Raw genomic sequence first — 14,636 nt, 5'->3', positions numbered from 1 at the left:
AAGCTCCCCCTGTAACATGTTCAAATGCTGGGAAGAAAACACCAAGTGCATGGTTTTCCATTTGACAGTTGCAGCTCAAGCTGTGGCCCCCTACCAGGGGTGAAAATTGTGCTCTGCAAGTCGCAGTGACAAATATGCATCTGTTTGTGACCAGTCCAGTCTCAGCTGTTTAAGTTTATTGCAATGACACCATGAGAAGAACTAACAGACAACAATGGAAATTTTTTACTGAGCACCACAATGTTTGTAATTACTTGCAATACATAACAGCATGCTCTAGCATTATGTTTTGATGAGTTAACTGTGGGGTTTTGCGTAGGCAGAGAGAGGCAGTCTATCTGCAGTGTCTATCCTACTCCCTCCTTATTGACCTTGCCATATTTCGATTTGGTATCAAGATAAGAGTTTGGCCCAAACTATGCCACTTTTTTTGGCCCAAACAAAACAAGATATAATGGATAAGAATAAGAAACATCTCAACAGTCCTGCCATTAGAGGTCATTATTGGAGCTGAAAAAACATAAACGTAATCATTCAAGGACTTTGCTCCCATAGTGATATTATCTTCAGGCAGAACAGACAGATGATTAAGCTTTTCAAACAAAGCAGGAGCCCTAAAGACAAAGTCACAAGACCCATTTTTAGCTGGCTTAGTCTGCTAGCGTGTGGACCAGCAGTGCTAGCATGTGGAGAAATCTTTTAAGAGTTTCACAGATGAAACTCTTTCGGATGAGAGCTCATTGTAGGATCAGTGTTACTTATGCACACAGGTTATTCACAGCATCCATACAAGATAAATAAAAATGCCAGGTAGTATAATCCCACCCCAATTTAGTTTCCCCTTACCATGGAAAATTGGATAACTAAAAATAACCTCTTTTACATCTGCAGTCACTGCTGATGTGGCAGCTTCTTAGCATATTATTTTTGTTGAGCAGTTTGCTACCAGTGTGGTGACGTTTCAGTGGGTGGCCTCCATTGCTGCACTCCAAATTCCATTTGCTTCTCAGCTGAGCACAACCTACCCATTTTGTTTCTGGTGACACAAGCAGACTACCTAAAGTTGCTGGTGGTTGAACCTTCGACCTTTTGCATGCAAAGCATGCATTGTGCCACTAAGGTAAGTTCCCTACCAGATATATGCTCTGCCCTTCCAAGTAACCATGCATTGAACTGGACTACAAATCAGAAATCAATTATGGCAGGAGTAGGAGTGGTGGTTATGTGGAACTAAGCTTTGACCTAAGGGCCCCCAGATGTTGCTGGACTACAAGTTCCATCAGCACTGATCCTTGGCAGTGCTGGCTGAGGCTGATGGGAAATGGAGTCCAACAACACCTGTAGGTTCACAACTTGCAAAACCCCTGACATAAGGCGTTAAGGACTTACCCAAGAAGAGCAACTTGTTGAGCTCACACCCAGGGCTGATATTATTATTAAGGCCAACTAGATAGCCCCCTAGGGCACAGACCTCAGAAGGAGCACAGTACTAACCTTTGATGGGCACAGTTTTTGTTATATCTTATAAATTTCTGATTTTTTTTTAATTTTTAATTTTGAAGAATTTTATCATTTATGAAGTACCAGTAATTAGTAGATTAGAATTAACTTGTGCGCTGCAGAAGTGATGAGGGTTTTCAACAAGTTTTGATAGATGCTACTGAGATTGCAAAGGAACTAGAAATACTACCAAACTTTTGAGAAAGAACAAGTTAGAAAAAGGAGAAAGAAACAGCAGTTTAAATTTGTGGCCCAAGAAAAGGCACTGCAAGATCCGAAGCAGATATCCAAAGTTAGGTTTCTGCTATGCTGTCTCACAACACAACCATAACAGCCTGTTGAAAACAGATTCCAACAGCCACCACACTTTAATTCCCTATTTGGCTTTCTCTGTTATATATACAGTATCAACAAACAAAAAGTCAAGATGTACTGAAGGCCTGCAAGAATTTGGAGAAATCACTGATGCTCAATGGAAACAAAGATATGGATGCTGAAGATCTGTGCTGTGGACCTATACAGCAATAGCTAGAAAACTTTCAGAGTCTATGCTTCTTCTCTTCATACTACAACAAAAACTCCTGGATAATGTGCTCAACGTTTCTAAACAGTTTTGGATTTGAGAAAGATAATCAAAGTTTGCTGTTTCACCGATTCTTGCAATTTAAAATAAACTTAGCAGCTTCAACGGTTGTGCTTCTCATTTCTTTTTCCTACAAGACATCTGTTTCTGAAAACTGAAATTAGCAAATATGTTTTTTGGGTTGTGGAGTAGATGTGCCAGTAGTTAGCCTTGCCTAGGGCGCCAAATAGCCAGGCCCCGGTCATGCTTACACACGGTCCGAGCGTGTTGTTGTTATTATTATTATTATTATTATTATTATTAATACCCCGCCCATCTGGCTGGGTTTCCCCAGCCACTCTGGGCGGCTTCCAGCAAAATATTAAAATACAATACAGTGAAATAAATGAAAGAAGCGCCGTCACAATCCTCCACTGATGCCCAATTCTCGGGGGACGACCGTCCACTTGAGCAATTCGGGAAAAGGACGGGAGGAAGGAGCAGACGTCGCTGCTACCAGAGGAGCGGGGCTAGAGAAGAGAGCGCCGAGGGGCGACGATGCCGCCGCTGCAGCCACCGCTTCCTTCGAACGCGGCAGGCGCCTGCAGGAAGAGCCGGCCGCCGCGGAGCAGCCAACCCACGCCCACCTTCCCCCGCCTCGGAGGCAAGCCGCCCGCAGCAGCCCTCGCGCGGTAAGCGAGCTTCGCGCTCTCCACCCGCTTCTCCTCCCTCCCTGCTGCCAGGCGACGCCTCGCGAGCTTTCCGCGCCTACCTCTCGCGAGAGCAGGGGCAGACGGCCGGCCGGGGCCTAGTAGCAGCGACAGTTGCCGGCGAGAGGCAGCGGCAGCGGCGGTGAGGGGGAAGCACGGCGAGGCTGGAGCCCCGGCGTCGTGGGGCGCAGCAGGTGAGGAAAGTGGGAGGGCGGCGGGAGGCCCTTTAAGCTTCCCCCCCCGGGGGTTGGTTGGGGCAGAATGGGAGGGTCGGGGAGACGGTGGTCGGCAGGCAGAGGCAGGACAGCGGGCGGCCACCGGTTGTTTTCTCCCACGGAAGCGAGTCTGGGCCGGAGATCCGAAGCGTCGCGGTGGCGGGCAGGTGGGCGCTGCTCGTCTGTGCTGGCGGAGGGTGGGTGGCCGTTACCAGGGAGGTCTATAAAATGAGGAGGGTCAGCGGTTGTTGGGAAGCCGGGTACGTGTGGTGGTGAGTGCCGCGTGGTATTAAGGTACGTTTGTGTGTGTACACGCGCATACCTGACTGTGTGAGTGTATGCGTGACGCGCGTCAGATGCGCGTGTATCTGTGTCTACCTGACAAGTGCGGCAAGACAGGTTTCTCTAGGTGGGGGGTATCTGTTTTAAAACCCATGTGGACCACAGCGAGTTGCGAGGAAGGAAGGGCGGGATTGAGGTGGTGGTGTGGTTATTATTATTATTATTATTATTAATTTATTTATAGGCTGTTTACGGCCTCGTTCATGGTGATTCCCGGTTCCCAGTGCCCTCCTTCCTCTCCTGGTGCTCTTACCGTTTTCACCGACGGGCTTGTTGGGCGTATGGCTGCTCCCACAGAAGTGCCTTGTCACGGGTAGCTCACCTTTGCCCCCTTCTTTGCCACATCCTGCCCTTCTGAAAAGGTGTTGGGGGGCATATTGGGGAAAGCCCGGGATGAGGAGGTGGAGAGGTTGTGTGTGTGGGGGGGGAGAGTTTTAAGAATACAATACTGTACTCAAAAAAGTTGGACTGTTTTGAATTTTTTAACGGAAAATATAGATTTATGGGAAAAGTTGCCTTGTAATTTTCCCAATATATGTGCTGCTCTTTCTGTGGTTTATTCTGACTTTGGTGTTCTAAAGAGAGCAGGCTTAAAATATTTCTAATGTTTACTTGGGAAGATAAGGGATGTTGTTTGTGCCACAAATCATTTACAGTGTCATTTGTAGTTTTTTTTTATTACTATTATTAGAGTTGGCTACCAGTACAGGAGAATGCAGTTGGGTCCAGTAATTCCAGTATCCCCATATCTGTCACATCACTCGTTCCAGACTTATCATTTATTCTTTGATCCTTGTGTCATTCATCTAACTCAGTTGGTGCCACTGGTTTTGTTTAGTATTGTATTTCAGTATTTTGAAAAATATTTTCTAACAATACTTTTGATGTCATGCCACATACCTTCTTTATAAATTGTTGTTGTTGGCATCCGTCATCTGACAAAAATTAAATTCCAACAGATGATACTTAGCCAGTTTCTTTCTTTTGGAAAGGAGTTATTGGTTCACATAACATGGTAAAACAAACCTTGGCTTAGCTGACACACTGCACTGACTTTAGGACTAGGAAGGAACAAAGTGGTTACAATTTCCTCTCCTCTCCAGTAGCCTACACATTTCTGCTAAGCTGCGGTTTGGCTTGTGTGTGAATGTGGCCATTTTGTCAGTCCTTTTATTCTTGCAGTGTTAAAAGTTTTAAACCATAGATACTTAAGACATGTAAAATGTTTGAGTACTTTTCTTATATTTCAAAACAATTTGGGTGTATTAATAGACTTGTTCAAATATATACATACTTAACTTAGATTTGTGTTTAGGCTATACACTTCTTGGAAAATAATAGAAAGCGCCTCAGACTAATCTACTGGATTGTAACATGACAGTAGATTATGGATGACATCCAACCCTAGTCATATTTTGATTTCAGTGGGTCTGCTCTGAGTACAACTAATAGTGGATATCTCCATTAATATTTTAAAAAATGTTATTCTTGCCTAAATAGAGATTTTAAGCCTCATTAAATCTGTGTGGTGCTTCAGTGAGACACCATGTATCTTTTGTAGTATAAACATCCCGTTTTATTGTAAAACAGTTAGCACTTATGATCCTGGAATTTTACACAACAGGCCTTTATGTTTTCTTCATCTGCTCTGCTTCTTCAAAACCTGCAACTTCATTATTTTCCTTTCACAGAATATTTGCAACTACTAAACTAGCATGCTTTTTTTCCTCTTTTGCTCCATCACAATTTTTCATTAATTTCTCTCCAGTCTCCTCCAACAATGCCCCCTTCATCATAGTAATGTAGAACAGTATTCTGGCTTTGGTAAGTAAAAGGAGAGACTTAAATCCGGACAGAAACAGGAATATATTTATGAGAGCATTTTAATTATGTAAATATCAGTAGCAAGAATGTGATTCCTAGAGGCATTGGGCATAAAGGCAAAATGTCCATAATTCTTAAAAATAACTACATGCTGCTGTGAATTATTATTATTATTTATTAAATTTGTTAGTCACTTTATGTTGCCTAGGGCAACCCAAAGCAACTTACAAACAAGCAAGACAATAAACCCCACATAGATACAATAAAACCAAGAGGAAAATTAAATACTGTACATTAAAAAATCCCACCCACTCCTAAAAGGCCACAAATAGTTAAAGTCCTGGTTACAGAGGAAAGTTTTTGCTTGGTGCCAAAAGATATGTAGTGAAGGTGCCAGGTGAGCCTCACTGGGGAGAACATTCCATAAACAAGGGAGCCACCGCAAAAAAAGCCCACAGAACAGTTGCCCCCCTCCAGACATCTTGTAGAGAGGGCACATGAAGAAGGGCCTTAGATTATGATTGCAGGGTCAGGGACAGTTCATATGAGGAGAGGCAGTCCTTGAGGTATTGCCAGCAGTTTGAATTTGGCTCAATCGCTAACTAACAGCCAGTGTCACTATATACTAAACCGTCTTGCCCTGGTGAGCATCCTGGCTGCTGAAGTTTCTGAACCATCTTCAGAGGCAGCCCCATGTATAATGTATTGCAGTAATCTAACCTAGAGGTTACCAGAGCATAGCTGAAAGGTGCAGCTATGGCCACCAGCCACAACTGATGGAAGGCGCTTTGTTGCCACCAAGGCCACCTGAGCCTCAAGTGACAGCTACGGATCCAGAAGTACCCGCAATAATCTTAGCAGGTGCCACAATATTGGTAATGCAACACATTTTGGCTGCTCAGATCTTTAAAGAATGCCTGTAATTTATTATGTATTTATAACCTGCTTTTCAATAACCATCATAAAGTGACTTACAAAATGCAACCAACACAATATAGTTTAAAACATTTAAAACGTCTTCATCATAACATAAAAAGATATTTGAAAATTAGCTGTCCCAGGAACACAACAGTTAAAGATGTGATATTATAGTTTTAACAATGGTTGTTCAGTTCTTTATTATTGTGGAATCTTTTAAATGGCATTTTAATTAAGTTGTAAGCTGCTCTGTGCTTCTGTTTGTGAGGAAGGTTGGGATAGATAAAAAAGTAAATAAACATTACTAAAAGCCAGCACATAACCTCAACATATACCTAAATACACAAAACCAAACCACAGTATCACTTTCGCAGCTCAGTTTATATTAATCACTGAAGGCCTTGGAAAACAAATGTGTCCTCCCGGCCCACTTAAACGGGATGTCATGCTGTTAAACATGATGAAAACTTTCATTAAAATAGAAAACCAGCTATTAAAATTTTTACTTTGTGAAGGTCCAAATGGATATTTGGTAGAACTTTAGACAATGAGTTAAACTGGAAAAGAAAATAAGGTGCTGTTTCCTAAAACTTCAACATTACACTAATGTACCTTAACTGGTGTAAGCTCCTCATTATTCTGAAGCAGCAGAATGCTTACCACCCCTCCTTCTCATTCCATCAGTTGTCTTAAGAGGCTGGTTCCCTATATATCACAGTGGAACTAATAAAATGCTAATTGATAAAAGTTCTCCAGAGAAAGTTTTTTTGACATAATGTAATTTCATGTGCAAAACTATGTCATAAAGTGTCAGTTCTTGTATGAAAGCCATGACTTGAACCTAGAGAAGTTTACTCCATCAGACAAGCCTATCTGGCCCCAATCTTCTATTTAGTACCGTGGGACAGGGAGGGTGATGACATGTAAGAAGAAACAAGGAAGAGAGAATGTGAGGGTAAATGGGGAAGAGATGTTTGAAGATGAGGACAGATGAAAAGGAAAGGGGAAGAAGAGTCGGGTAACTAACCCAAGATTTTCTAGGATATGAGAGTTTGGATTTGGCAGATCTTAGTCTTTCCCAGTTGAGTCAGGTAGATTTTTAATTTTTATTTATTAAATGGTTATATCTTCTTCCAAAGATCTCAGGGCACTTCACAGCATAAAATACAAGATAAAAACACAAAATACATAATAAGGACAAGAAAAACAAACAAGCCAATAACTCACAAACACATTTGAAAGGATAATCAGCCAAAGGCTTTGTTGAAGAGGAACTTTCACCTGGTGCCTAAAGGTGTATAATGAAGGTGCCAGCCAAGCCTCCTTCGGGGAGCCACTTCAAAAAAGGCCCGTTCTTGTGTTGTGATAGAGGCACACAAAGATGGGCTCCCAATGGTGATTGCAGGGTCCGTGTCAGTTCATATGGGGAGGGGTGGTCCTTGAGGTATTTTGGTTCTGAGGCATTTAAGGCTTTATAGGTCAAAACCAGCACTTTGAATTTGGCCTGGAAACTAGTTGACAGCCTGTGCAATTGGGCCAGGATCAGTGCAATGTGTTCATACCATCTTGCCCTGGCAAGTAGCCTGGCCATCAAATGCTTCACCTGCTGAAGTTTCTGAACCATTTTCAGAGGCAGCCCTATGTAACATGAATTGCAGTAATCTAACGTAGAGGTTACCAGCAAATAGACAACAGTAGTAAGGCTGATCTCACCCTGGCTTAGTCTGTGGCTCAGGCAGTGCAATTTATGCTGATGTAAGACCCCAAAAGGGGCATTCCAGAGTGTGGTAGAATGGGGCAAGGAGAAACTTATACCTATTCTAAACTTTTAGCTTGGTCATATTGTGTGACTTTGGGCTAAGTGCTCAGAACTGACCCACACACTTTCCTGCCAGTTCAGGTGACAGTAGCCCCCCCCCCCCCCGAGCCTCCTGAATGGAATTTGGAATAGCAGCAAGTTCTGACATCATTGATTATGCTAGTTCAGATTACACCACCTTTCTACAATTAGGAGGAGGAGGATTATATTTATATCCTGCCTTTTCATACTGGGACTCAAGGCTGCTTACAAATTAGAACAAGACAGATAACATTCAAAAAGCTAAGAACATATAAAAATAATCATTAAAAATTATTAAACTCAAGTAGAATGAAAACAATATAAAAACAAAATCTGTTAAATTACAAGTGATAAAACCAATAAAAACAGCACAGCACTATTAAAAAGATACAGTAAAGTGGAATAAAGCATTGTTGCTTTGTTAATGCCCCATATCTTTCAGGTATTGTCCCTTCACTTGTTACATAGAAAGAGCCCAGAGTTTAGTGGTTAGCACACCATCTAGTTCAAAATTGATTGATTTATCTACACAGTGGTGCTATCCATGCCTGTGATGGTGTACTTTACAGAGTTTTATAATGAAAATACAAGCCACTATCTGTTTCTTGGGGGAAATATAAATATAGCCCTTGGGAAGATAAAGACAAGAGTGTGTGTCTTGATAATAAGAATCCAGCAGGGAGGGAGAAGACTGAGGAGGAGCTTCCTCCATTGGAAAAGTTGTACAAAGATCTACCTATAAGAGCATTGACTTAGAAAAGTGTTGCAGAAGCCTAAGGCATAGAAGGAGTCCAGGGGGAGGATTGTCCCAGTTCTCAATGTCGCTGATGCCGTCCTTGATAAAGCAGACAGACACCTTTATCCCATGACATGAGAATTGCAAAACCAATTTCAGGAAAACTCAAATTGTATAGGGAAGTTGTAAGTTTAAAGCAGTTTCAGTTCCTTGCATATTGTTTATTTGTAAGGTTCAACACAGTCAGCAAAATGGACCAACTAAAGTGGAGTGACCAGGAATAAACAGTCAGCTTCAATAGCCTGGAAGCAAGGGAAATGAAAACCTTGCTTGAAATGGCCCTGAAAACAGATATTAGATAATGTCAGAGATGGTTACTGTTTCTGAAAGCTGTGACATTTGCTAGTATTTGGATTTACATCTGAGCTAATTAGAAATCTGATAAGGTGAAGCTATGAAATGAGATCATGTCAGTAGCCTGATCAGTAGTACCCATATTTAAATACAGTGCTCTTTGAGCCAGAAGCGTAAGGCCTTCTGCCTAAAAGTTACACCTCTGCTCCTTCACATGATCACACTTCTGATCCAGTTGATTGTCTCATTATTGGATTGATTTGATCTTAAATGTAACACATTGCTTCTCAGTCTAATACTGGTTCATTTAATATGATGGGTATGTAATATGACAAATATAACTTTTATGTATTTTTTAGATTATTCAAAGCACTTCACAAATTATTCAAATATACTTTACAATAACACTGTAAAATCAGTGAGTGTCATTCCCATATTGTAGAGATGGAACTGAAACTGTGAGAATAGGAACTTGCCTTAGGCCATCTTGGGAATTCAGGCAAGTGAGGTTTGAACAATGGTCTTTCCAGTTCAGAGCGTCCATGTCTAATGATGATATTTGCTGAGTCTCTTCTTGTGGTTAGCATTTATTGAGATTAATTGTATAAATTACAAATTGAAATGAAAAGAATTAAGATTTTAATGAAGCCTTTATCATGATATTTCTCTCTAACCACTCTCGTCTATTTAGAGTATAATAGCAGAGACCCAGGATGTGTATATTAACAAACTACATTCTTTTTTCAAGTCAAAGGGAAATCAGGGTTATATATTTGTGATTCAAATACAGTCTGACAGTTAGGTAGAAACAACAGTTATACTCCTGTATAAATCTGCCTTCTTATGGTAGCTTCAGCGGAGAGACCTTGCCAAAAATGGCTTTCAGTATTATTACATGTACTATGAATTTGAGTCCTGGTTTGAGGGCTAATGGGTTCACATCTCTAAAAGGACGGGACTAGCCTTCCCTCCCTCTGCAGATTTCTTTTCTCATAGGTAAATTCCTTCTCCCAGAGCAGCCTTTGAATGCCTTCATACCTTGAAGGCAAAATATGGAAGTGGCATTTGACTGGTCAAAACAACAAAAAGTCGACCCTTGGTCACTTGAAGGGTCACATACTTAAGTACTTAAAATGGTAATTTATCAGTAACAAACTGAAGTCACTATGCTAATTATATAGTTTTGTTCTTCTTAGAAGCATAATGCATTTAGATTGGCAGATGCCTCTAAACATTATTGATTTCACATATTACCACAACATGGTAAGTAGCTGACCGTCCAGATAACAATATTTTAGTGGTCAGTTGACAGCCTCTCCAAATCATGCAGGCTACCAGTTTTATTTCTTTCAAAGCCACACAGGACCTACTTGCTCTGTTTTTCTTACCTACCTTCATGTTCAGTCACAGCACTAAGTGAATGGATGATTTCCTATTTTTCTTGAGATGTTTTCTTCCCTTGATCTTCTCCTGCCCTCTATAGTCTTGATTCTTTTAAGTCTTGGATAATTTTGCGTTGCTCGGAGCTTCATTGTATATATTCTCTTGTAGACCAAAGAAGCAGATTGTTGGTGAATTCAGTAACTACTTGTTACATCTGGTTTGGCTTTGAAATACTTCATATGGGTTTTTTTAAATAGCTCCGATGATTACACTGTCTAAAGAAACTTCATTCCCCTCCCCACATCTGTGCAAACAGATGATGATTTTTATTGGGGTCAAAACTAGGACTATGCTGATATTCAAAGTGTTTATCAGAATATATACTATTAGTGGGGAGTGCCCAGCACTGCCCAGATACATACAAACAAACAAACAAGCACCTGCCTTTTAAATAGTGTAGTTTGCAAGTTTTGGGGCTGTGTTTACACACATGTACACACGCACTGACCTGGCTGTGGAGCACCTGATCTAGTACCTAATTGTTTTTTTGGGGGGGAGAGGGGCAAGCATGATGTTGAGCCAGCAAGTCAATAAACCAGTTTAATCTAAGCAAGCCTGAACCAGGATATTATCTCCATGCATATGGACATCTAGGCTGTTGAAGAGAAATGCTGTGAATATTCAAAAGCTCTGTATACATGCTAATTATTGGCCAGTATTCAAAGAACTTGACCCTTATCAGATGAACTGAAGGGCGCTTTTGCCTTCTTTCAGACAATGAACTGAACAGGTTTCATGACAAAGCATAAATTCAAAACATACCTTGGATTAGGTGAGAGGAGGTACCAGCCATTCAAAGGAAATGGTGAAAACTTCCAGTGTTGTAGCATAAATGGGAGGCTATGAGACCACATTTTGCTATCTGTCAAAGACAGATATTCCTATGAGTCATGCATTAAAGAACCTAGAGTTTCTTGCTTAAACTGTTGATGCATGTGCAGTTAAGCATTTCTGTATATACTATTAAAAGGTAATTAAAGAGGCTGCTATCAATGTTCCATGTCGGCAAACATTCATGCATATAATTAAAACTGACTTCCAAAACTGACTTCCCATAGTGGAAATGTCTCTGTACCATTGCCAAGTTCAGGTTTGTTTGTTTCTAAAAGTCTTGTTATGTTGACTGTGTGGGTGCATGTGAATAAATAGCAAAATGCTTCTAATTTTGCTTTTTTATTATTATAAATGGCATTTTAAAGGTCAATGCTGCTCTTTTAATGTAGGTTATGAGTGCTGGCTGTATGCTTTTCAGAGCAGTTGTGTGAGGAAGCTTGGAGTGGAATGGCAGGACGGCCTCATCCTTATGACAGTAACTCCAGTGATCCAGAGAATTGTGATCGAAAATTGCATAGTAGACCCCGTAAACTTTGTAAGCATTCAAGGTAGGTAGCACATATGCTGTATAGCATCTCAAAACTTTAATCCAAATTGATTCTGAAAAACTATTGAAAAGTTTGATACTCTCAGTAACAGATGATAAACATCATTCTGAGTTAATATATCATTTTTTGTATCTTTATTGAGCTTGTTAATCACTTCTCACTTCTGCCAGCTGTAGCCATCTGAGAATGTGTAAAATACAGAATTCAGTTGACCAATTATTGATTATGTCATCTAAAACTTAACAAAAACACCTACCTGGGTAGAAAGATGTTAAATGAAACAAGTACGCAACTAGGTATAAATTATACACATCTAAGGCAATATATATGGTCAAATGAATAATCTGAATAACCATTGTCCTGTCAACAACACTGACTATTTGACATACTTGTCTAACTACATAATTTTTTTTCTTCTATACCTTGACTCTTACTGTGCTGAACCAATAGGTGAAGGCATTTGATAGCAGAAATAATTGCTTTGCAGCTTGCATTGCCATAATAAAAAATGTTAAGCAAATTAACACCTGGCATCTTTGCATGTAATAACTTTAAATTTAGAAGTTCATATACATTCATTGTACTTCAAATTGTACTCTCTGCCTCGCTGGGTATTGAAGTATTCATTGCAGAGATGGAAAAAGAAGTCTAGAATATTACTGGCAGAAGGTATCATTGCTACTTTAGCACTAAAAATATGCTGTTGTTTTAAGACTGTTAACAGGACACCTTAGAAGCCACTGTGCTTATATGCTGCCTTGATTAAGGTTACCAGACGTCCCCATTCCCCAGGACAGTCCCCGGATTTACAAATCAGTCCCCATACAAAATCCATCAAAGTTGAAAAATATCCCTGGATTCATTGAAAAAAATCTGGTAACCTTAGCCTAGATGGCCTTAGTCAGCTGGTGTATATCGACAGAGCTGTCTGTGAATCATCTAAGAAAAGAATGGTGAGCAGGCATATTCTAGGAAGCCGCTTTCCAATTTGAAATTTGCTGTTTCTGGAAAAATCCACTCGGTCCTCAGCTCTGGGTGATTTCCAGAAGTCATATAAAGCCCGATTTCAGCAGGCTTTCACTAGATGGGGATATGTTGGGTCAGCTGGAATAGCTTGTTTGCTTAATATGCATTGGCACTGCAAAAAAATGTTGTTACTTACCCTGAGCCTAGGACATCAGGCTTGGTTCAAAAGGCTGAACTGCAAGCAGCAAATTCTGTTGTAACAAATCATGCAAGTAATACAAATGAAAATAAAATTGTATTATATGAATAAAAGTAATTGGCAACTGGGACGCAGGTGGCGCTGTGGGTTAAACCACAGAGCCTAGGACTTGCTGATCAGAAGGTTGGCGGTTCGAATCCCCGCGACGGGGTGAGCTCCCATTGCTCGGTCCCTGCTCCTGCCAACCTAGCAGTTCTGGCGGGAAGGTAAACGGCGTTTCGGTGCGCTGCTCTGGTTCGCCAGAAGCGGCTTAGTCATGCTGGCCACAGGACCTGGAAGCTGTACGCCGGCTCCCTCGGCCAATAAAGCAAGATGAGCCCCGCAACCCCAGAGTCGGTCACAACTGGTCAGGGGCCCCTTTACCTTTTAATTGGCAACTAGCTTTGTTTTCTGATTTCTATACCACCTTTTATCGAAGGATCACAGGGTGGTTTACAGTATAAAACACAAAAATGCATGACTTTAGTTTAAAAAGTGTACATTTGGAGATAACGTTTAGAACAGAGAACATGGGTCATTATGCTGTGTTTATTTTTTGGAATATTATGGAAAATCTCACAACAAAATTGTTTTCAAGCACTTTAAGATCTCAAAAAAACAAACAAACAAACATTTGTTACCAAAGTTGGGTACAGGGCCATCAATAGCAAGTACTCTACTGCAAAATTATGGCATGCTTCCCTTCTAGACTCAGGGTGTGAGAACAATTGTTTGATTACACCAAAAATCTTGAAAAAGGCACACAGATAAGCAGAGTGCAAAAACTGACTATGCCATGGCAGAAGAACAATTGTGGAAGCTGTTTGCTAGAGAATTAAATACTGGATCAATCTTGTATTATTTTTGCAACTCCCAAACAAAATAATAATCTAGCATTTGGGGTCATGTGACACTTTACAGATGAGCATAATTTATTATGAGGGGCTTCCGTCCTTTCTGGAGTCAGAAAGAGCTAAATATTTGTTTGCTTCAATAGTTTCTTGCATTTTTCAGTTAAGAAGAGCTCTGCTGAATCAGACCAAAGGCCCATCCAGTTGAGCATTCTGCTCACAGTGGCCAACCAGATATCTGTGGAAGCCCACAAGCAAGTCTTGTCCTCTCACATCAGCAGCCTAGATCTTGGTTGTAATTGTATAACTGAGAAACATTGAAGTTGTGGAAGAAAGTCTGGTTAGAGCAGTTGCAGTGGCTCCTGCTTATTCTGCACAGGCAGTTTCTTAACCTGAGTTATCTTGACTGTTGCCTTTCTCTCCTATATCTCTAAACAGGGTGGCTTTTATTAAATATCTTTAAATATCCAAGCAAACCATATGATCCCAAATGAAGCTCTTTGATAGTTTGTGTTGCTTTGAATGACTACAAAATCAGGCATGAAAGATGTGTGATAGAATAAACCTTTTCCCTTGTTTTGTTAGTTTATTGAAATCTGACAAGCTGGCAGGACTAGAAATAGCTTCACAGATGGCATTTGGCAATATACCAAGCATCTCTTCTCTTATGCGTTCCTTACACTGTCCATCAACTCTGTTAGCCAATGGCTGCTCAGAGATGAGGAAATGGTAAGCATGAATTCAGCTTACAGGAG

General features: G+C 40.7%; 1 protein-coding gene across 8 annotated transcripts in view; it reads left to right on the top strand.

Moving 5' to 3' along the window:
- The first annotated feature begins 2,733 nt into the window (after positions 1-2,733).
- Positions 2,734-14,636, top strand: part of BTBD10 (BTB domain containing 10) — a 29,022-nt gene continuing 17,119 nt past the window's right edge. The window contains exons 1-4 of one of the 8 annotated variants that reach the window (XM_083419903.1): positions 2,867-2,966; positions 5,098-5,153; positions 11,668-11,826; positions 14,467-14,610. In XM_083419903.1, coding sequence (XP_083276029.1) covers positions 11,726-11,826; positions 14,467-14,610 — 245 coding nt within the window. In that variant the 5' untranslated portion in view covers positions 2,867-2,966; positions 5,098-5,153; positions 11,668-11,725. Of the gene's footprint in view, positions 2,967-5,097; positions 5,154-11,667; positions 11,827-14,027; positions 14,174-14,466; positions 14,611-14,636 lie in introns of all 8 variants that reach the window. The other 7 variants (XM_083419901.1, XM_083419909.1, XM_083419907.1 and 4 more) reach the window with 7 other exon arrangements.

Source organism: Podarcis tiliguerta (assembly GCF_965153285.1).
Source record: "Podarcis tiliguerta genome assembly, chromosome: 1".
In the NCBI taxonomy this organism is placed as follows: Eukaryota; Metazoa; Chordata; class Lepidosauria; order Squamata; family Lacertidae; genus Podarcis; species Podarcis tiliguerta.
The sequence above is the reverse complement of the archived record's forward strand: the minus strand, read 5'-3'. Positions and strand labels throughout refer to the sequence as shown.